Below are 23864 nucleotides of genomic sequence, written 5' to 3'. Positions count from 1 at the left end.
AACACAGTCTCAAATGGAGCACTCAGACAGCAGATACACATGTATAGAAAAAAAGATATACAAACATGTATAATCACGGAGCACAAAAGCACATATAAGTTAATGTCTAATTACAACACACAGCTAACTATCCAATTCCAAGAAAATGCAAGTGAAAAAACTGAGAATGATTACAAAGAAGAATTTGGATGCAGCAGTTTGATTTAAGATTTTTTTCCAGATGATTCTTGTTTATTTTTAACTGTTAATGAACATGTAAGTTTCAAATGAATTTGGTACTCAGAAGGTTAAAGGTTCTGCTTCATTTCAGTGGTACATGCCCGTGGCAAAATACTTGCTTTGGCTTTCTTTTAATTCCAGTTGACTGCTGTTGTGACTAGTTTACTTTGAACATGGTAAGCAGTGGATTTGTCAGTATTTGTTGGGTGTTCTTCCTATTCATCAGATTTTGAAAAAAGCACTGTACTGTAGACAATCTCCTCTTCCTTTTTTCTTACTTTCTGCAAGTTTCCTAATTCCAGTTCTGCGTAGTAGATATTACTTCCATTGTTCTCATCCTGCAAAAGTTTTAAGTTTAAATTTATTTATGAGTGTCACAAGTAGGCTTACATTAACACTGCAATGAAGTTACTGTGAAAATCTGCGAAGTTACTATTAAAATGGGATAGACATACAAATGCATTTGCTTTTCCTACACTTATCTTCCTCAGCCCGCCCTCCTTGTACAACCGACACACTTTAAAATATAAATTTGGCACTTGTTTTATCTCATTTTCTCTGACTTGTTCTTTACACATTTGCTGTTCTTATGCCCTTCACCAGAAGTTTTCAACAGATAAACAACACATTTGCTCTTCAACTGAGGTGAGCAGAGAGTGGAGTGATTTTAATTTATTCATTTTTTTTGTTTTGACAATGGTTTCACATACCAATTTGAGTGAGCTAATGGCTTATATTAAACATTTTACGGCAATCAATCAAAACAATCTGTGTTTGGACTACTATCATAGCTTCAGCACTCAATTCCTCAGTCATTGCAAAGAGTTGTAATAAGAAATGTTCTGAAACTCATATGAATATAATTTTATTATTTTTCCACTCACATTATTCCATCATTTTCTATTATTGAATGGTTTATTTTTCAGATTTTTCCAGTGTAACTACTGACTGTCAGTGGCAAATGAATCCAAGAGCACCTTCTATCCTTTCAGCATCAGCTCCCACTGGCAAACCCCTGGTGTCAGTTCTTTCTGGCCACCTGCTGAAACCTTTTTAAAATTCAATCATGGGATGTGGGTGTCGTTGGCTGTGCCAGCATGTATTGCCCATCCCTAATTGTTGGGGCCAGAGTCACATGTAAGCCAGACCAGGTAAGAACGGCAGATTTACTTCCCTAAAGGGCATTATTATGGGTTTTTATGACAATCAACAATAGTTTCATGGTCATTATTGGACTTTAATTCCAGATTTTTATTGAATTCAAATTTCACCATCGGTCATGGTAGGATTGGAACCTTGGTCCCCAGAGCACTGCCCTGGTTGTCTGAATTATTGGTCCAGCGACAATATCACTACACCACCACCTCTCCTTTAAACTTGATTATTCCTATGCTTTCCTGGCCAGGGTCCCATCTTCCACCCTTCGTAAATTTGAATTCATCAAAAGTCTGGCTGCCCATATCCTCTCAGACCAGGCCAGTCTGCTTCATATGGCCTAATTGCATATGAAGAGCTTTTATTTAATACTTTTTATTGATGACTGCAGAACAATCCTGAATAGGGTCAGGCTTGTCATCTGCTTTGAACTCATAACAGATGCTAGGTCTCAATTTACATATTCATACTTTACAAATGAAGTTTACCGTGTTATCTTGCCTACGGTGCAATCTTCCATGACTAGCTTGAGTTCCTTTTTGTTCTTGAGTTCCTTTTCTTTCTATATAAAATGTTAATTGTGACATAGAATAATTTGTTGTAGCAAAATATTTTGTAGGCAGTGAACTGCATGATGTATAACAATATATTTTATATCATCTTCTGATATTTGCTTAATATTATTACATGAAGTTAGTTACAAACTGAAAGAACAAAGACTAATGAGAAAAAAGGAACTACGTAAATAAATGTTTGTGATTTGTGTTTATCATTCGTAACAGAATGACTTGAGCACAAATGAAACATAACTCAGTTAAGGACTTAGGTCACCCAATTAACCTGGAAACATTACACATTTATTTCAAGTAACATTGAAGTCGATAACAGGGAAAGAGACCTCTGAAAGTCTGAGATAAACTAAACACCATTATTGAGCTGTGAAAATTAGCAGCTTATCTATAAAGAACAGTTAACAAAGGTTCACAATGTTATCATAGAAATCATCATCATAGAAATCATAGAAACCCTACAGTACAGAAAGAGGCCATTCGGCCCATCAAGTCTGCACCGACCACAATCCCACCCAGGCCCTACCCCCATATCCCTACATATTTTACCCACTAATCCCTCTAATCTACCCATCCCAGGACACTAAGAGGCAATTTTAGCATGGCCAATCAACCTAACCCGCACATCTTTGGACTAGCAGCTGGATCATTGTAGAAGGTGGATTGTGTGAGCAACACTGAAAAAAATTGCCTGATGGTGTTATTTTCAATGAATGGCACAGGATGAAAAATTTGACCTGCTGGTCTTTGTGAAAATAACTGAAATTAAAGACAAAATGCCTTACTAAAAAGATTGACTTTTGGGCCCTGGTTTAGTGGCTCACTTCTTGACTGGCCAGGGAGACCCTAGCTAGCAGCTGGATCATTGTAGAAGGTGGATTGTGTGAGCAACACTGAAAAAAATTGCCTGATGGTGTTACATGTTTGTGAATTTTAGGGTTTGGGTTCTGCAGGGGTTGGGGAGGTGTAGTGGATGTGGGGAAGGTGAAGACAAGCAGGAGACCTCATGGTGATGCTGACTTGAAGCCCCTTTAAGATTGTTAAATTCTTTACTATTGAGGAGTATCCTCAAGAACTCACTCCACAACCAGGCGTCAGGGAACACAGGTATTTATTGCCGTCTTACTCGCTCTACATTCCAAACACCAGCTGCTCCAGTTTCCATGGGAACAACACAAGTGCCTTTATCCGAAATAAACGGTCCAACTGAACTTGGCACTATTGAAAGAATGGTGATAGATGCTACTGGATTATCCCTCTCTGTTTGTATTATGTTACTTTCTCTTTTTTTTGTGTGACATGCGTGTTTCCTTACTTTTCTTACTTGGCGGTCAATCGGATAAGACAGCTGGCCTGTTTTTATTACAATTTTCCTGGGGACCCAGGCTAGACCAAATTTAAAGTTCCTAACGAATACTAAGTCCTTGAATGACCTATCACCCTGAACAGAACCGTGATATTCCTTTTGTATACCTTGTTTCATTTCCACCTTCCCTGGTAAATTTAGAAACGATGTGGAGATGCCGGCGTTGGACTGGGGTAAACACAGTAAGAAGTTTAACAACACCAGGTTAAAGTCCAACAGGTTTATTTGGTAGCAAAAGCCACACGAATAAATTTAGAAACACCAGGTCAAGTCTTGTTTGGAGGCGCCTCTCCATTAGTAATTGTGCAGGGGACACTCCCATAGTAACGTGTGGTGTTGTCCTGTAAGTGAGGAGGAATCTAGCAAGCTTCAATTGTAATGCTGCTGTTTTTTCATTGCTGTCTTGAAAGTCTGGACAGCTTTTGCTGCCAAGACATTTGAGGCTGGGTGATAGCATGTCATACACGCATGTTTTATTCCATTATTTTTCATAAGCTGCTAAAACTGTAAAGGCAGTGCCTTTATCAGAGACCAAACCTTCCTACAGGCCATGCGTAGCAACGGTTTGTTGTAACTTTTCGATTGTTGCGGATGACATTGTTGTTTTCATTTCATGAATACCAAGCCACTTGGAATGGACATCAATGATAATTAGGAACGTAGTGCCCAGAAAAGGAAATCCACATGTAACCAACTGTGACCAAGGTCAGCCAGGCCACTTCCATGGGTGCAAATGAGCCGAAGGAGGCACTGCTTGTTGCGATTGGTATTGATCACAATGCTTTACTAGATTTTCAATATCTTTACTAATGCCTGGCCACCAAATATAACTTCTTGTGAGCATCTTCATTTTAGTCTGACCTGGGTGAGCATTGTGTAATTCTTGCAGTAATGTTGCTCTTGCTGGGCCAGGGAGCACAACTCTAGATCCCACATTAACACTCCGTCTTCACAGCTCAGTTCATCTTTGCGGAGCTGAAAAGTCAAAGTGCTATCCATGGAAAGCCATCCTCTTTACTCTGGACAGGACTGGGTCTCTTTGAGTCCAATTCTGGATTTGGTTTGACAATACTGGTAGCGTATCCAAGAAGTTGAGGGCTAACACTATTTCTTGTGGTACTGTTGGTGGTGATATTGTTCGAGGCAGTGGAAGGTGACTCAGGGCATCTGCATTTGGTAGTTTGGTACCTGGTTTATGTTGGAGCACATAATTGTACTCTGGCTGAAAGGAATAGGCTTGTCTTCGCGAACCCTAATCATGGCTTGCGATTGGTGATGATCATAAAATGATACCCATAAACATACTGGTGGAATTTTTAAACTCTCAATTTGGGAGCATTTTCTCTCGGCATCAGTTAAGGTTCTTGATGTAAAATCAATGGGCCGTTCTGGGCCATCTTCCATTCTATGAGACAAGACTGCCCCATAACAACTGGCGAAGCATCACATATTAGGATTATTTCTCTTTTTGGATCGAAATGCATTAGTAAATCTGAAAACTGTTAGGCAAATATAACTTTTTAGAATGCCTCCTTTTGTGATTCACTCTAATACCAATGTTGATTTTTCTTTGAAAAGCAGGTTTAATGGTGCCAGTAATGTTGATAGATTTGGTATTAACTGGCCATGGTAATTAACCATGCCCAAAAAAGATTTCAGTTCTTAGACATTTCTAGGTGCTGGTTCTTCCTTTTTAGCTTTTACTAATTTTTTTAAAGAGGGTGTAGTCCCTTGGCACAACTTTAAATCAAAGGTAAGTGACCTTGTAGGCCTGAAAAGTACACTTCTCTCTTTAAAGTTGCACCCCTGCCCTTTTGAATCTCTTGAGCACCTCCTTGAGGTTTGCCAAATGCTCTTCTGGGGAAACTCCTGTTATTAAAATATCAACTAGGTATACCGCTACTTTGACTTTGTCACGCAATGAACTTTCCACAGTGTGTTGAAAGATAGCGCATGCTGAAGAGGCATCAAAAGTAACCTGGTGTACTGAAATAAACCCTTGTGGGTGTTAATTGTTACAAATTTTCTTGAATCCTCAACCAATTCTATTGAATTATTTAACTTAGGGGTTGAACTCCGCCTCTAAGGTATTTAAATGTCTGCTCCCCTACGATGGTAACAGAAGCACCGGTATCTACTTCCATGGTTAATGGCCGCCTGTTTACCAACGGTATTATTACTATCAGATCCGATTTACTCATTTTTACATTATTCAATTCAAATTCCTCTTCTCAAACATATTCTAAACTGTGCACTGGAGTTTTTTGTTTAAACTAGGTATATTCTGTTTGACTTGCGCTTGATTCAGATGTGGCCTCTCCGATTGTGGCCAAAACAGACAGACAGAATCCTGGAAATTTTTCTGTGGGTTGATCTTCCTTGCATCTAAAACATTCATCAGAATTTCTGGCTGGTTTGACCTGTTTTCTTTTTCTTCTGTCTCCTGCCTTGCACATTGAGTTTCTGCTCTGTCTCTTCTGTACTCTAAGCTCTGTCCTCCCAACTTGCCAAAGTTTTGTGCCATTGCTCATTCACCTTGCCTTTATACATGCACTGCAACTCTAGAGCACCTCTCTCCGCACTTGCCAGAGCTATTTCCATGGCTTTCTCTCAGGAAATCTTATCTTCTGCCAGTAGTTTTTTTTGTATGTTTAAGTTATTTACGCCACAAACTAATCTGTCTTGCAGGAGGTCACTTAGTGAAGGTCCAAATTCACATGGCTCAGCCAATTTTCTTCGTCTTGCCTTTTATGTCACAATTGACATAAATGGATCCTTTACCGCAGAGTTAAACTTAAATACTGCATGATGATCGACGGTCTAGGGTTATAATAATAAATTTATGAGTTGATCAAAAGATTTACTATCTGGAGTTTCTGGTGGTGTTAAATTTTTAATAAGATTTTACGTCTGAGGTCCAAATACCATAAACAGAATGACTTTTTTCTCATCTTCCCCTGTAATTTCATTAGTGGGAAATAAATAACGGAGTCTTTCAATATATTGAGCAGAGTGTTCAGCCTCTGGATCAAAAGGATTGATTTTCTCAAAAAGGGGCATTTTCTTTACTTACTTGCTGCAGAGACTTTTTTATAATGGGCAGACTTTATCCCCCATGGATTCCGTGAGCTGGTGACTGGAATCCCGATTTACCTCATTGCCAAATGTAATAATTGGTGGCTTTACAATTACTTTGCAGGTGAAAGTAATTGAATTATTTATTCAAAGACAATTAGATACAAAGGAGGACAACAAAGACTTCCATACTCTTCAACTCCTGAGGGTCAACTGTCAGACTTCGACCGCTGACCTCCAACCTCTGCCCTTTAACCGCTGCAACATGAGCTTCGACTCATGCTCCACCTCTGCAGAATTCGAGTTTGGACTCGCGTTCAACCTCCGTATTACACTCCTGGCCCTGCACTCCTCCGCTGTTCCTGAACTTGCGTTCAACTGCTGCATATCACACTCATAGATGTTATGCTACCACAGCTTTCCCTGCCCATTCTTTGCCGCTCCACCACATTATGCTTCTCTTCTCTTGAAAGGGAAGAACTGATTTCATTATTGATGCTCCTTCTCTCTGCAGTACCATTCCAGCCTGGACCAATGCCCCAAAAACCAGGTTGTGGGGTGCGGCACAGTGGCACATCTTCCCCTTCAATGTATTCAGGCTAACATTGGCTAGCAAAGGCTTCAATGCAAGTTGGCACACACTCTTTTACCTGAAGGTGATGAGGAATGGCCACCCAAGTACATATCTCCCCGCAGTTCCATACCATCTCTGTATTCACCCTTGCCAAATGCAGAAGATTGTTGAAAGTTTTGCAGCACTGGATCCACATTCAGTGCACCACATCGTACACACTGACCTGGGTTGCCACCTCTGTTCATGACTTTGTTGTGACATGCGATGGCCTCCTCTTCCCATTCCTGGGCATCAGGACATGACACCTGGCACTGACCTCCTGTCCGGAGGATGATCAGGCACTCATCTGTGAAACAGGGTGCAGAGTGTCCACCGGACTTGCCCTCCCACCTTCTGTGTACACTGGATGTTGAGGCCATTAGGTGCTGCAGATAGCTTTTTCTTTGATCCTGTGAAGAACACTCCCGTTGCCTTTCCCACAGCCCCTGGCAGCCTTCAGGGTGCTGCCTGCGAAATCCCCAATCAAACTGGTGCCCAATTCATTCACGCATCTACCTGCTTCTTCCAGCCTTCCCAAGGATGCATTACATGCTGGGTGGGCCTTAATTGGCCACCCAGCGTGAAGTTACATTGACAATGCAATTTTGCCCAGGAATGGGTTCCACATCTACTTGCAGTCCCACTGAATTTGTGTGCTGAACAGTGGGAAATTCAGGCCTATAATTATAATCATGCATTCCCATTAATGCACAGCTGGTATAGACTCCCTTTATATCATGGGAAATTAACTTTCTTCAGTATATTCCTTTCACATCATGTGCAAATCATAAATATAATATTTTTTACTTTTTGGATTCTAACATTCAGAGCCTGATCAGTTGATGATAATGGTGTATCATTTGGACTATCATTGTTCAAACTGAAAACAGACCATTATCAAAAAAACAGTCACTGATAAATATTGAATATGGAATATTACAAAAAGATTTTTTAAATAACATGCACTGTCAATAATGCTGGGTAATTACATTCTTAAATTAGTGCTGGAGGAATGAAATGACCTTGAACATTGCACTCATGCATGGAGACATCATTTATGACTGGATTTAGAGGCAGTGGCCAGGCTTCACAAAAGGGGAATTACAAACAGATTTGAGTATTGGATTAATGAAGAGAGTTTATAGAACTAAATCTGTTTTTTTGTGAGGAAGACAACTGAGGAAATGGCACAATCCAAGACTTTGAACAAAGGAAGTAAATGCATAAGGTGATTGTAGAAAGGCACTAATGTTGAGCGGTCTAAGCCAGGGAAATGTAAAACTTGGAACATTTTATTGGTATTTAAGATGCAAATTTATATCACCAACAGTTAAATCACTTTAAAGCCAAATGGACAGTTTGCAGATTGCTGATTCTGAGGGGAGGAGGAGTAAGGATTGTGGTTTAGAGTCATCAGAGTTTGAAAACAGACTTTGCCCCTCATGGAGTGAACTTTGTTTGCTTGGGATCCACTTACCGCATGTGCATTTTTTGAGAAAGAAGAGCACAAGAAGAATAATACAAGCTGTTCCGCTACATATGGATGTCCAGAGCTGTCCATTATGACCTGTAAAATATGAATTCTGTAATCAACATATGCCAACCTGCTAAGACTCAAATTTTACACATTTAGCCTTATGCAAGTAGCTGCCTTCCTGCAGCAATTTATTTCAGAGCTCCATCCTTCTTCTCATCTCCATCAATAGGTCATTGCAGAATGGGGTATCTTATGTTGCATCATAGAATCATAAAAACCCTATGGTACTGAAGGAGGCCATTCGGCCCATCGAGCCTTCACTGACAACAATCCCACCCAGGCCCTATCCCTGTTTAGTTACCCTGCTAATCCCTCTAACCTATCACATCCTGGAACACTAAGAGCTAACTTAGCATGTCCAATCAACTTAACCTGCACATCTTTGGACTGTGGGAGGCACCGGGAGGATACCCACGCAAACATGGGGAGAATGTGCAAACTACACACAGACAGTGACCCAAGTCGAGAATCAAACCCAGGTCCCTGGAGCTGTGAGGCAGCAGTGCTTGCCACTGTGCCACCCCAATGCATGAAGTTCCATATAATTCGCATTTGAGTTGTCAATTGAGCTAACTTTTGGTTAGTGGTGTGATACCATTCTGAGAAGCATTCGCACCCTATTTGGGCTCTACAAAAGTTGTGGTGTGATTACAATTACTATTAAACCATATAAACTTATTTCATTAATCTGGAAAATGTATACGAAGCCCTCAGGGACATAAAAACATAGAAAACTACAGCACAAAACAGGCCCTTCGGCCCCACAAGTTGTGCCGAACATATCCCTACCTTTTAGGTCTACCTATAACCCTCCATCCTATTAAGTCCCATGTACTCATCCAGGAGTCTCTTAAAAGACCCTATTGAGTTTGCCTCCACCACCACTGACGGCAGCCGATTCCACTCGCCCACCACCCTCTGTGTGAAAAACTTCCCCCTAACATTTCCCCTGTACCTACCCCCCAGCACCTTAAACCTGTGTCCTCTCGTAGCAGCGATTTCCACCCTGGGAAAAAGCCTCTCCGAGTCCACCCGATCTATGCCTCTCAACATCTTATATACCTCTATTAGGTCTCCTCTCATCCTACGTCTCTCCAAGGAGAAAAGACCGAGCTCCCTCAGCCTATCCTCATAAGGCATGCCACTCAATCCAGGCAACATCCTTGTAAATCGCCTCTGCACCCTTTCAATCTTTTCCACATCCTTCCTGTAAGGCGACCAGAACTGAGCACAGTACTCCAAGTGGGGTCTGACGAGGGTCTTATATAGCTGCATTATTATCCCCGGACTCCTAAACTCAATCCCTCGATTGATAAAGGCCAGCACACCATACGCCTTCTTAACCACCTCCTCCACCTGCAGGGCCGATTTTAGAGTCCTATGGACCCGGACCCCAAGGTCCTTCTGATCCTCTACCGTATTAAGAGTCTTTCCCTTTATATTGTACTTCTTCATCCCATTTGACCTGCCAAAATGGACAACTACGCATTTATCTGGGTTGAAGTCCATCTGCCACTTCTCCACCCAGTCTTGCATCCTATCTATGTCCCTCTGTAACTTCTGACATCCCTCCAGACTATCCACAACCCCACCAACCTTCGTGTCATCGGCAAACTTACCAACCCATCCCTCCACTTCCTCATCCAGGTCATTTATGAAAATGACAAACAGCAAGGGTCCCAGAACAGATCCCTGGGGCACACCACTGGTGACCGACCTCCATTTAGAAAAAGACCCATTTATACCCACTCTCTGCCTCCTTTGGGCAAGCCAGTTCTGGATCCACAGGGCAGCAGCCCCTTGGATCCCATGCCCTCTCACTTTTTCTAGAAGCCTTGCATGGGGGACCTTATGAATGCCTTGCTAAAATCCATATAAACCACATCTACTGCTTTCCCTTCATCAATGTGTTTCGTCACATTTTCGAAGAACTCCACCAGGCTCGTAAGGCATGATCTGCCTTTGACAAAGCCATGCTGAGTATTCTTGAGCATACTAAACCTCTCTAAATACTCATAAATCTTGTCCCTCAGGATCTTCTCCATCAGCTTACTAACCACTGAGGTTAGACTCACCGGTTGATAATTTCCTGGGCTATCCCTATTCCCCTTCTTGAAAATAGGAACCACATCCGCAATCCTCCGGCACCTCTCCCGTCTCCATCGACGACGCAAAGATCATCGCCAGAGGCTCTGCAATCTCTTCCCTCGCCTCCCACAGTAACCTGGGGTACATCCCATCCGGACCCGGTGACTTATCCATCTTGATGCCATTCAAAGATTCCAGCACAACCTCTTTGTTAAAGTCCACATACTCAATCTTTTCAGTCCACCGCAAGCCCGCAGTACATCCACCCAAGGACAAGGAATCAAGATTAATATCTTACAGAAATTTATTTTTGAGGTAAAATTATAGGCCCTGAAAATTCATTGGGGCACATTCTACTTACGTCCACTTGTCAACCAATCAGCACCCTTTTCTCCCGTAGTATAAATTACTGCAAACTTTTGAAATTTGGCATTCTTGCATTTATCCTGGTCAAGTTCTGTACTACTAAGCGACGGGAAGTTGATTCTTCTCCTCAGGAGTCCAGGTGAGCAATCCTTGCTTAGTTGTGTTTAATGAAAATTGGATGTACTTGCACCAATGCTATGCTGCGTCCCGATCAAAATAGACCCCAGGGTTAGCCCACCTCTTTGTTGAGCCAGAAAAGGATCTGTCTTCATATGATCTTTCCAGAAAATGTATTTTATGGTAATAACCTTGTATATCCAGATTCCAGACGAAATTACAGTCCAAACTTTACCCTCGGCGTCCGCTAGAAGAGGTTCTAATTTGTGCAGCCATATTTATTTTTTGGTAAGTCTTGCAAGACTGCTTTCATTTTTTGTTGTATATGTCAAAAGTTACCACAATTTAAAAAGGAATCCATCTGTCCCCTCTACACAGATGACACATTATACCAGTGCCAGTATTTTTATTTAATAGTGAATTTCTATTTCCTATTTTTAGTTAATACCTTTTTTCTGTTCTAATGGTGATGATTTAATCTTTAATCTCAATTTTCTATGTAATACTAATTGTCTCGTTGTAACCTATTATTATTATTTATTTTGCTTGCTTTAGCACATCTAAATGGTTTAATCTATGATTGCAGATTCCATGTTGTTCTGTAGACCTTTTGGTCAGGATTTTACGGACTTGCTCGGGCGAGACTGGAAATTCCCGCCTGAGGTCAACGGAGATTTCTGTTGTCGGGCCCTCGCACGCACCAATTCAGTGGCGGGCGAGATGGTAGAGTTCCGGTCTTTGTGTTTTCTTAACAGCTAAATCCATAAAGTCACATGAATTCATTACTCTCGAGGTCTGATTTTCCTTCCAGGGTTGGGAAATGGGCAACAAGCCTGGTCCTGCCAGCAGGGTGGGGCTGGGTGAGGGGGGAGCAGTCACAATCCCCAATTTTGACAGGGGATTGTTGATTGGCTGGAGGTCTGGAGCACATGTTGTGCAGCCAATTATTGTCCATGATGATGGGGGAGCAGGAAGAAGGGAGGTAAATCTGAAGGAGAGCTTGCCCAATTTAAACCCACCAGAGCAACCTGTACTGTGGGTGCTGTATTGGGGTTTACTTACTGTATTGCACTTGAAGTGAGAAAGACAGAGGCCTGGGACCTGGGACAGGGCTGTCCTTGCTTTGTTTTTGTCAGCCTGGAGGCCCTCCTTGAGTCAAAAATGGAGAGGAGGGGTGTCTTCTTTCTGGGTGAAGCAGGGGAAGGCCACCCTCACAAATCATGCTGGCCTAGAACAAGGTGGTGGAGATCATTAACAGATGTGTGTGGTCAGAAGGAACTGATGCAGTGCAGGAAGAGGTTCAGTGACTTTATTTACCCGGGCAAGATGAGTACAACATTGAGCCCTCAGAACAGGCCAATGGGTACAGATGTACTAGCTGAGCGGCCTGAGAGCACATGTTGCTCCTGAACATGGGAGGAATGTGTGACAGGATATTCGCTAACTCCTTAGCAAGACTCTGAGTCATAGCATTGCTGAGGTATTTCCAACACTGATACATGCAGCCTTTTAGAAATATTAGTTATTGGCATTGGACAGAAGCCAGCAGGGCTTTATCTTTGTCCCTTTTGTCATTGCAGGAAAATAGGTTCACAATGTTACCCAACATTTACATTATTTAGTTTTGTTTATTTATTAGTGTTACAAGTAGGCTTACAATAACACTGCAATGAAGTTACTGTGAAAATTCCCTAGTCGCCACACTCTGGTGCCTGTTCGGGTACACTGACGGAGAATTTAGCATGGCCAATGCACGTAACCAGCACATCTTTCGGACTGTGGGAGGAAACTGGAGCACCCGGAGGAAACCCATGCAGACATGGGGAGAACATGCAGACTCCGCACAGACAGTGACCCAAGCCAGGAATCAAACCCAGGTCCCTGGCACTGTGAGGCAGCAGTGCTAACCACCATGCTGCTCCAGTGTTAGCATTATGAAAGACTGAATGATAGAGACCCCCAGATTTGCTGACCACAAGTAAGTTAGTGAAGACTCGACCGGCTTCTCAGTTGGAAATGGTGAATAGAAACCGGAATGCAGAGATTAACGGGATGCATTGCACTCCGACTCATCGGACGGCATGCAAAGACTCAATCTCAACATGAAGAGGTTCCTGCTCTCAAAAGCTAGTTTTCATAATCTCTTCTCATGTCAGGTTCTTTCATTGAGACTTGGAAACCAGTTCCTGGACCCATTGTTAGGTTGTGTTGCTAGAGCACAGCAAGCACCACCATGCTGTACAATCACAGCCTCCACCAGATACAATCACCTCAGTGTGTTTTCCCACATACATAGACGGGGTGGCACTGGGTGAAAAGCATGTCATGGGCATGCAGGACAGGCAGAGGAAGCTGTGGATAGTCCCCCTGAGAAAATGGAGGATAGGCATAGCCCTACTCAGCTGGGCACAGATGCAGGGTCTTGGGAGTCAAAGCAAAGGATGCTCCATTTAAACCTGCAGCAACACATGTGCTCCCCGATGTCAGAGTTCACTGAGGTCATGGAGTGGGAATGGAGGAGTCCATTCGGCTCTTGTACAACATCATGTTTCAGGGCTTGGAGCGCATAAGTCTTTCAATATGGACAGTGGCCAACATCATGGAGAGATACATACAGAAGCACACAGAGCACATGGAACAACTGTATATTGCCATTCATAGGATGCAGGCCGTACTAAGTAGCCTTCATCAGTCAGTGGCGGTGATGTTTGGAATGGATGCCAGTTCTGCCACAACAGATGGCACCCTCCAGCCATCTGGAGGATCAAAGTTGAGGCAGTCACTAAGGAGGAAGAGCATAACATCCCTCATAGGGAACTGTCATCATCACCCACACTCCTCCGCTTCCACCTCTGGCAGGACCAATAAGTCTGGTCTCAAATGAGCTGAAATGCAATCTGCTCAGCTCAAAATACGTATTGCAGAGAAACCGCAGGAAATGTGGCTTCAGTTTCTACTTCAGCAATGGACGGAAATGGAAATTTTTTGTGTGACAATTAGCAACAGTGTCTATTTTGAGACTGTGTGACATATGATGCAATCTGTAAAAATATAATTTCCAATCAAGAGAGGTGGGGGGGAGGAAAGAGAGATGGGGTGGGGTGGGGGAAGGAAGGTGGGGGAAAGAGGGATGGTGGGAAAAAGGCTGAGGGCGGGAAAGAGAACGTGTGGGAAGAGAAGGCAGGGGGAGGGAAGACAGCAAGGAGGGGAAGAGTTTTGGATGTAGTGATTAAAGCTAATTACAAAAGCTCGCTAAATAATTTAGAGCTTCATAAAAGTTTATTTAGACAGACCTATTCTGCTTGAAGGGGGAACAATTATTCTGCTCAATCCTTGTAACAAGATCATAAAATCAATTATGAACTCCTTCTCTGTTTTATATATGCAGCAAGTTGACAGATGTAACAAATCCATTCTGAACACTGTCTCAAGTGAGACATCAGGCACAAATTTAAACATGTACAAGAAGACAAATTTATTACTAATGTCAGGAAGTTCTTCACATAGAATGATATGGACCTTTGGGTAGAACATGTAAGACAAAAATCCTTGAATCAACTGTAAAATCTGATGACAAGATGTGGGGATAGGGACTAGTATTTTCTTTGTGGATGGATTGATTGACTTATGTTATCTGTATCCATCTCACCCATAGCAAGTGGAACAATTCTTCCACCTTGTGTCAAAAGGAAATTTTACTCTTGCAAATAGATACTCTGAAGAAGCTGATAATGTTTTATCTTACCTTCGCCTGTTTTGTGTGCATCAATGCAGATAGTATGCTGTATCTTGGATTGTGATGCTGGATGTTGAATTACACAAGTGAATTTGGCTGAGTTTGTGCAGGTTTTGGTAGAGATGTTAATGATAGCTGTATGGTTGTAGGTCCCATCGAGGTTGAGTGAGCTTTCATTGGTGAGTTGATTGCTGAGACATGTTGTCTGGAACATCACTGTGATAACATTTGGATAGAATCTATATGCTGAGCACGTGACAGTAAGTGAAGGTGAAGATGCTGCTTCATCAGACGATGCAAATAGCCAAAGAGACGGTTGAACTGGTTATGAAATAGAGGGCAGAAATTTGGATTAATAATGGAACTAGACTGATATGAGACCAATGTACAATTGAACCATTCAGATTTCAAAGCTACGAAAACTAAGTTAGATTACCTATATATAACTTAAACTTAAGGGTAGGGTTCTAATAGTCAATAATGATCTTTTGAAATAGGACCAAATATTTACAAATTTTCATTTTCACTAGTCTGATTTATTTGGTCTTTTGCCAGTCTGGTGACCCACTTTGATATTTTAAATGTAATCATTTCCTCCTTCCTGATTTTGTTTTCCTCTTAGTCATCAGACTCCCCACTCTAGTATCTGCTGTCATTTGCTCAATTTCCCATTCGCTCAACCAGTTACGTTTTTAAAATTCCTTTTACGAGATGTGGGTGTTGTTGACTGGACTAGCATTTATTGCCCAGCCCTAGTTGCCCTTAAGAAGAGGTGGTGGCAAGCTGCCTTCTTGAGCCACTGCAGTTCTTGAGGCGTAGGTACACCCACAATGCTGTTAGGGAGGGAATTCCAGGGTTTTGATCCAATAAAGTTGAAGTAAAGTAAAAGTTTATTTATTAGTCACAAATAGACTTACATTCACACTGCAATGAGGTTACTGTGAACTGTGAAGGAACGGCAATACATCCCCAAGACAGGCTGGTGAGTGACTTAGAGGGAAACTTCCAGATAATGATGTAATGGTGTTCCCAGGTACTTGCTGCTCTTGTCCTTCAAGATATTAGTGGTCATGGATTTGGAAGGTGCTACCCAAGGAACCTATATGCTCCATTGGGCTTCTGTGTTTGCAGGCTCTCTTGCCTCTGTCTCATTGACTCTGTGCTGCCCATAACCACACCTGGCATTTCTTTTTTCTCTTAAGTCTGTCAATCTTTTCATAATTTGTTCTTTCTCATGTGGCCACAAACAAGTGAGTAACCAATCCCGAATACACCAACAACACCGCCAAAAACAAATGGATCATGTCAGCCACTTCAGACATCCTAACAGCTGATTTAAAACAATGGACGGAATATACTCAGTCCCATAGAGGTGGGGGTTTGGAGAGACAGAACCAGCAGCCAAATTGGAGAATCTCAGGGTGCCCAAGTTTCCTCAAGTCTTTCCGAGTGACCTTGCCGTAAGCGGGGGTCAAGATTTTTCATTCCCAGCTTGGACAGATACAGAATTAGTGTCAGTTAGATGCCCATTTATAGTCACATTGGTGACACCAGAGACCTTTTCGCAACCTAGTCCCGCAAGGGGGAAGCCTGGCAAAAACCTGGAGGCAGCCTCCCAGCAAAAGAGCAGGGAGGTGCCGATATCTCCTATAAATAGCTCCATCCTGGAGCCGAGACGATCTGAGGGCCATCGCTGCACCCTCAGGCCATCCTGGAAGTGGGGGGGCTTCCCTCTACAATGATGGCCTTGCAGCTGTGACCACACTTACTTAATCTTCAGAATATGCCTCCCTCTTGAGGCGCCTGGCTCTCATTGGGCCCTCTGGCCTGCCTGCCATCTCTAATTGGACATGGTTCCCGTAGGCAGCCTCTTTGATTGGCCGTCTCTGGGAAAATTGTGCAGGTGGCAGGACTGGAACACCATCAGAGTTGGAACCCACATATGGTCCCAAAACTTGCAAATTTTCTCAGGGAAGAAGGTTGAGTCCAATTTTTAAAAAGTGATTGGTTAAACTCAGATGAAATGGAAAGAATTTGCAGGAATTTCAATCCAATTTTGATAGGTGCAAATTCACTTCAATTTTTCTCAATCTGTAGAGTATAAATGAACAGTTGCACTTTGTAGATTTTAATTGAAAGTGGTGTTTGTCTTTCTATTTTCCATTCTCCTTTCTACTATTTCATTTGAAAATTTGCTGGATGAGCATTAAGGAATTGGTCAACAAGCTCCATTTCTCTCTCCCTAGATGCTGCCAGGGGAGGGACAGGACTGGCAGATCAATGTTCCAGGGTACAGATGCTATAGGAAAGATAGAACAGGAGTAAGAGAGGAGGGGGAGTTGCACTTTTGATTAGGGAAAGCATCACGGCCGTACTGAGAGGGGATATATCCGAGGGTTCGGCCACTGAGTCTATATGGGTAGAACTGAGAAATAAGAAGGGCAACTTGATAGGGTTGTACTATAGGCCTCCAAATAGTCGGCGGGAAATTGAGGAGCAAATATGTAAGGAGATTACAGATAGCTCCAAGAAAAATAGGATGGTAATAGTCGGAGATTTTAACTTTCCCAACATTGACTGGGACAGCCATAGTATTAGAGGGTTGGATGGAGAGAAATTTGTTGTGTATTCAGGAGGAATTTCTCATTCAGTATGTGGATGGCCCGACTAGAGAGGGGGCAAAACTTGACCTCCTCTTGGGAAATAAGGAAGGGCAGGTGACAGAAATGTTAGTGAGGGATCACTTTGGGACCAGTGATCATAATTCTATTGGTTTTAAGGTAGCTATGGAGAATAATAGGTCTGGCCCAAAAGTTAAAATTCTAAATTGGGGCAAGGCCAATTTTGATGGTATCAGGCAGGAACTTTCAAAAGTTAATTGGGGGAGTATGTGGGAAGGCAAAGGGATGTCTGGTAAGTGGCACACTTTCAAAAGTGTGTTAACCAGGGTTCAGGGTAAACACATTCCTCTTATAGTGAAGGGCAAGGCTGGCAGAAGTAGGGAACCCTGGATGACTCGGGATATTGAGACCCTGGTCAAGAAGAAGAAAGAGGCACATGACATGCATAGGCAGCTGGGATCAAGTGAATCCCTTGAAGAGTATAGCGGGTGTAGGGGTAGAGTTAAGAGAGAAATCAGGAGGGCAAAAAGGGGACACTAAATTGTTTTGGCAGATAAGGCAAAGGAGAACCCAAAGACCTTCTACAAATACATAAAGGGCAAAAGAGTAACAAGGGAGAGAGTAGGGCCTCTTAAGGATCAACAAGGTCATCTATGTGCGGATCCACAAGAGATGGGTGAGATCCTAAATGAATATTTCTCATCAGTATTTACTGTTGAGAAAAGCATAGATGTTCGGGAACTTGGGGAAATAAATAGTGATGTCTTGAGGAGTGTACATATTACAGAGAAGGAGGTGCTGGAAGTCTTAAAGTGCATCAAGGTAGATAAATCCCCAGGACCTGATGAAGTGTATCCCAGGACATTGTGGGAGGCTAGGGAGGAAATTGCAGGTCCCCTTGCCGAGATATTTGAATCATCGATAGTCACGGGTGAGGTGCCTGAAGATTGGAGAGTGGCAAATGTGCCTTTGTTTAAAAAGGGCTGCAGGGAAAAGCCTGGGAACTACAGGCCAGTGAGCCTCACATCTGTGGTGGGTAAATTGTTGGAAGGTATTTTGAGAGACAGGATCTACAGGCATTTAGAGACGCAAGGACTGATTAGGGACAGTCAGCATGGCTTTGTGAGTGGAAAATCACGTCTCACAAATTTGATTGAGTTTTTTGAAGGGGTAACCAAGAAGGTAGATGAAGGCAGTGCAGTTGATGTTGTCTACATGGACTTTAGCAAGGCTTTTGACAAGGTACCGTATGATAGGTTGTTGCATAAGGTTAAATCCAGGGTGAGGTATCTAAATGGATACAAAATTGGCTTCTTGACAGAAGCCAGAGGGTGGTTGTAGAGGGCTGTTTTTCAAACTGGAGGCCTGTGACCAGCGGTGTGCCTCAGGTATCAGTGCTGGGTCCACTGTTTTGTCATTTATATTAATGATTTGGATGAGAATATAGGAGGCATGGTTAGTAAGTTTGCAGATGACACTAAGATTGGTGGCATAGTGGACAGTGAAGAAAGTTATCTCCAATTGCAATGGGATGTTGATCAATTGGGCCAGTGGGCTGATGAATGGCAGATGGAGTTCAGTTTAGACAAATGCGAGGTGATGCATTTTGGTAGATTGAACCAGGGCAGGACTTACTCAGTTAATGGTAGGGCATTGGGGAGAGTTACAGAACAAAGAGATCTAGGAGTACATGTTCATAGCTCCTTGAAAGTGGAGTCACAGGTGGACAGAGTGGTGAAGGCATTCGGCATGCTTGGTTTCATTGGTCAGAACATTGAATACAGGAGTTGGAATGTCTTGTTGAAGTTGCACAAGACATTGGTAAGGTCACACTTGGAATACTGTGTGCAATTCTGGTCACCCTATTATGGAAAGGATATTATTAAACTAGAAAGAGTGCAGAAAAGATTTACTAGGATGCTACCGGGACTTGATGGATTGAGTTATAAGGAGAGGCTGGATAGACTGGGACTTTTTTCTCTGGAGCGTAGGAGGCTGAGCGGTGATCTTATAGAGGTCTATAAAATAATGAAGGGCATAGACAAGGTAGATAGTCAATATCTTTTCCCAAAGGTAGGGGAGTCTAAAACTAGAGGGCATAGGTTTAAGGTGAGAGGGGAGAGATACAAAAGTGTCCAGAGGGGCAACTTTTTCCACACACAGGGTGGTGAGTGTCTGGAACAAGCTGCCAGAGATAGTAGTAGAGGCGGGTACAATTTTGTCTTTTAAAAAGCATTTAGATAGTTACATGGGTACAATGGGTATAGAGGGATATGGGTCAAATGCGGGCAATTGGGATTAGCTTAGGGGTTTAAAAAAAAGGGTGGCATGGACAAGTTGGGCCGAAGGGCCTGTTTCCATGCTGCAAACCTCTATGACTAAGGCTTGCTGAGAATTCCCAGTCTCTGCTGTATTTTGTTTGAAAAAAAGTCTATTTGTCAAATTAATTTTTACCATTGGATTTTCTTATTCATATCAGACTCAAAGTGGATATAGAGGCAAATAATTCATTGTACATAGTGTAACGGTATTTTTAAAAAAGCTAGGTAACAGTAAAAATTCCATTATTGTTAAAAATAGTACTTCCTAGCAGTTACTGTTGTTTATTCATAATACATTTTGTATCCAACAATGATTTTTCTTTTCAAGAATATACCATAGTTTAAAAACCAATAGTTAAATAGGTAACACAATACACAACCATCAATTTTCCCCAACGTAGCATTATTTATTGCTCTGCTGAGTAAACTGATATTCCTGGTTTTAAAAAAGTATTTTAATGTGGGAGGGGGGAGGTTCATTATTAAACAGTGCTATGTATTTGAATCTATAATTAACACTTGTTATTTTACTGACCATTTTGTTCAACAAAGAATTAATACGCCTACTAAGAATACTGATAGGGAACAATGTGCACAGTTCTCTGCACATATTTCATTATCGTGGATGATCATGAAATTCCATGAGTCATCTTAATAAACAAGATCATTTGGGAAAATTAGTGCTGTGTGTCCTCTTTTAACTGTTCTCAAAATAAGTGAACTTTTTTCAAGGGCATACCAAACTGACTTCAGATGCAGATGCAGGAAATTTGATAAAGAGTTAGGCTTGAAACTTTAACTTGTCACTCACTTCTTAGACTGATGCTATTCCTGATCTGCTTAGTGTTTCCAGTATTTTCTGAGCCTAGAAAGTTGTTGGGGTCAACTAATATGTCAAGTAATTTAATTATTGTAAGTAGATACTTACAAGATGCTAAGAGGAATTCTGAGAAAACAATTTCAAAACTCATTAAAAAAGAGACTGAAGTATTTTACAATTATATTAATACACAGAGAATTGTTAAAAGTGATGTGAAACCCAACAGAGGATTGTCAATTTGTGGATGATCAAAAAATAGCAACTGCATGTAAATAAGTACTTCATGTCTGCCTTTATCAAAGCAAGAGTCGGGAACAAGACCAGTGTTATTACAATTGATTTTTAAAATAACCAAACATTTCATTAGCCCAAATTGAGGAATGCTATTTGAATGCAGAATAATCTTTAAGAAGTCAAATAACCTTTGCTCCAATGACTCCAATATTTTATGATGTGGAGATGCCGGCGTTGGACTGGGGTAAACACAGTAAGAAGTCTCACAACACCAGGTTAAAGTCCAACAGGTTTATTTGGTAGCACAAGCCACTAGCTTTCGGAGCGCTGCTGCTCCAATATTTTAAGCATGGGAGACAAATTATGCACTTTGGTTAGTAATGGTAAACGTATGCTTGCGATATCTGTGTTTTCTTCACAGCTTCATTTATATTAGCTCCGTTAAAGTTAGCACATTGACAAAGGTACAATCCAGTTTTTGGGTAGGGTGAAGGGAATTTTAATATATATATATATATATATTATACTTTGATGCTGATACTGGTTGTCAGTGTGCCAGCATTGTTATCTCAAATATTGGTCGTGCTTTTCTAGTTTATACCCTTGATATGACTGTCGCAATGACTTCTTTTCCTTTCTTTCTTGCCCCCTTTTCCCACCCATTTTTTTCCCTTTCACCACTCTGTAAACCGACTGTTTGCTGGGGTACTGCTCCAAAGGTTCCCTCCAACATCTCACCTGTGAATATTCCTCGTGTGCGACCCTAGGAAATCATGAAGCTGTTCTGCTATGGAGACCCGGATTCTGTCTTCCACCAATGTCATTTATATGCACGTCCATCTGGAAAACGTGATAAAGATCAAGGGTAGGAACCTCCCAAGCCTAAGGGCACTGAGGTCAATTATAGCACTCCTAACGTCTTGCTCGGGCCAATTCGCCACGGACTAACTATCAAACCTGAGCACTCACATCTCTGTGACTGACAAAAACGTGTACAGAATTCATTTCAGCTGAAGTTTGTAGGAATGTGCAAAATAATATAGTACGAAATCTAATTTATAAAGTTATATAGTTACCAATTACTTTCAGCGCCGTTCCTTTTCCTATTACTTTACCAGTTGGTGGAGGCGAGGTCTTAAACATCTCACAGCGATAGACTCCAGTGTCACTGATTTGAACATCAGTTATCCTTAAAGTGAATGCTTTCTGACTGGAGTTGTGTATTGCAGAATATCGAGAATGAATCACTTGGGGTCCATTGGACGATAAATTTGCGATGGTCTTGAGAGGACATCGGTGGTCATTTTGGAAAACCCACCAAGCTTCGAATCTTTGTAGACTAGGTGCCGAGTAGAAACAATTTAACACGATCGAGTCTCCTTTTGTGACAGAAAGCGTTTTAGGCTGCTGTAAACATTGATCAATCCGTTGTCCAGCTTGAAAAGAGTAATACAACGTAATGTCAGAGAGTCAAAATCCCACTGTGCATTCATTATTAGCAACGAAAGTGAATATGTGAAACGCCTCTCCTATTTTCATTGGAGCGTTAACTTCATTTTGTTCAAATACAAAATGAAACATTTTATGCGTTCACATTAATGTGCTCTGTTACTACACATTTTGTATTTTCAACCTTATTGGCGTATAAGTTTAAAGATGTTTTTCCAGGTGTTAAACATAGAGAGAGGAATTTAATATTATGTGTTAAGCAGTATTGAAGGAACGGGGATGGTCACAAATTATCCGATTGTGTGCGAAATAAGTCCAACAGCGGGCTCAAAATATAGCCGTTGTGCGTCAAATAACCAGTTTTTACAACATAGCCGTAACGCGTTATAATAATGCAAGGCAGCATAGAATGAAAAGTATTATTATCTGTACCCACCTTGATAACTGAGAATATTATGGTATTTTACTAAAAGCGCACTGTACGAACAGCGAGTATTATATGAGGATATACATAGTACGGAATGATAGTTAATGGAAGCAAACTTCAGGAACATGGACGGCTAGCTCACGAACGGCACATGCAACAAGAGATTTAAGCATCTGTAAATCGAATACTTTATTTTGTATAAAACAACAAATTTCTGGCATGTACAATACTTATTTTGAAAAGTTTACATCAGTTCTCTACAGATTTTAGTTGCATTTATAGTAGAGATACAGTGAAAGGCTTTGGCATGCTACGGAATTAAATTAAAAACTTGACGTAAAGTGGTATATGGAAATACATTTAGATACCGCCGGTTTAGATCAAATTAAATACTCCTATCCTAGTTTTAAAAAACTGATTCCAAAAACTCAACGGAGGAATAAGTCATGTCGAACTCAAATCCATGTAAAATATCCTCACTAAACTAAAGACAATTTATTCATATCATTACTTGTAATTTAGCGGCGGTGGCACAGTAATTAGCACTGCTGCCTCAGAACTCCAGGGACCTGCGTTCGATTCCAGGCTTGGGTCACTGTCTATGCGGAGTCTACGTTCTCCCCGTGTCTGTGTGGGTTCCCTCCAGGTGCTCCGGTTTCCTCCCACATTCTGAAAGAAGTGCTGGTTAGGTGCAGGAATGGGGGGACTAGAGGAATTTCACAGTAACTTCTTCGCAGTGTTAATGTCAGCCTTACTTGTGACTAATAAATAAACTTTACTTTTTACTTTAATCATTCACTATACAGGTGCCACATTCTATGGTTATTTAACATCTAACTTCAATTTTGATTTTCAAACTAAAAATACCATCCTTAGGTCACGTACCTGCAAAGGTTATCAGCAACTGCAGGAAAAGGCAAAATAATATCATGATGTTACTTTGGTAAAGTTACTAGTCAGAACTCATCAGCCAAACTGACTGCATCATGAGATAACCTTAAGTGCAAAAGGATATGGAGCAATGAGTGACAGCACATGGACAAGACACATGGTGGCAGGGTGTAATAGGTGCACTAATGGTTTATATGCAGCTATGATTGTAAGAAGACTTACTTATGTGAGATTTCTATTTTTTTTACTCCATTCTTAGT

General features: G+C 41.6%; 1 protein-coding gene across 1 annotated transcript; it reads right to left on the bottom strand.

The window, feature by feature from the left end:
- Positions 1-206: 206 nt before the first annotated feature.
- On the bottom strand, positions 207-22285 carry LOC144508037 (uncharacterized). Its single transcript, XM_078235754.1, has 5 exons — positions 21914-22285; positions 14851-15162; positions 8475-8564; positions 1863-1936; positions 207-557 (listed from the first exon to the last, which is right to left on the bottom strand). The coding sequence occupies exons 1-5, from the start codon at positions 21978-21980 to the stop codon at positions 435-437; spliced, it is 666 nt and encodes a 221-aa protein (XP_078091880.1). The 5' UTR covers positions 21981-22285; the 3' UTR covers positions 207-434.
- Positions 22286-23864: the final 1579 nt, after the last annotated feature.

Source organism: Mustelus asterias, chromosome 19, assembly GCF_964213995.1.
Source record: "Mustelus asterias chromosome 19, sMusAst1.hap1.1, whole genome shotgun sequence".
In the NCBI taxonomy this organism is placed as follows: Eukaryota; Metazoa; Chordata; class Chondrichthyes; order Carcharhiniformes; family Triakidae; genus Mustelus; species Mustelus asterias.
This window is presented reverse-complemented; position numbering and strand designations above follow the sequence as displayed.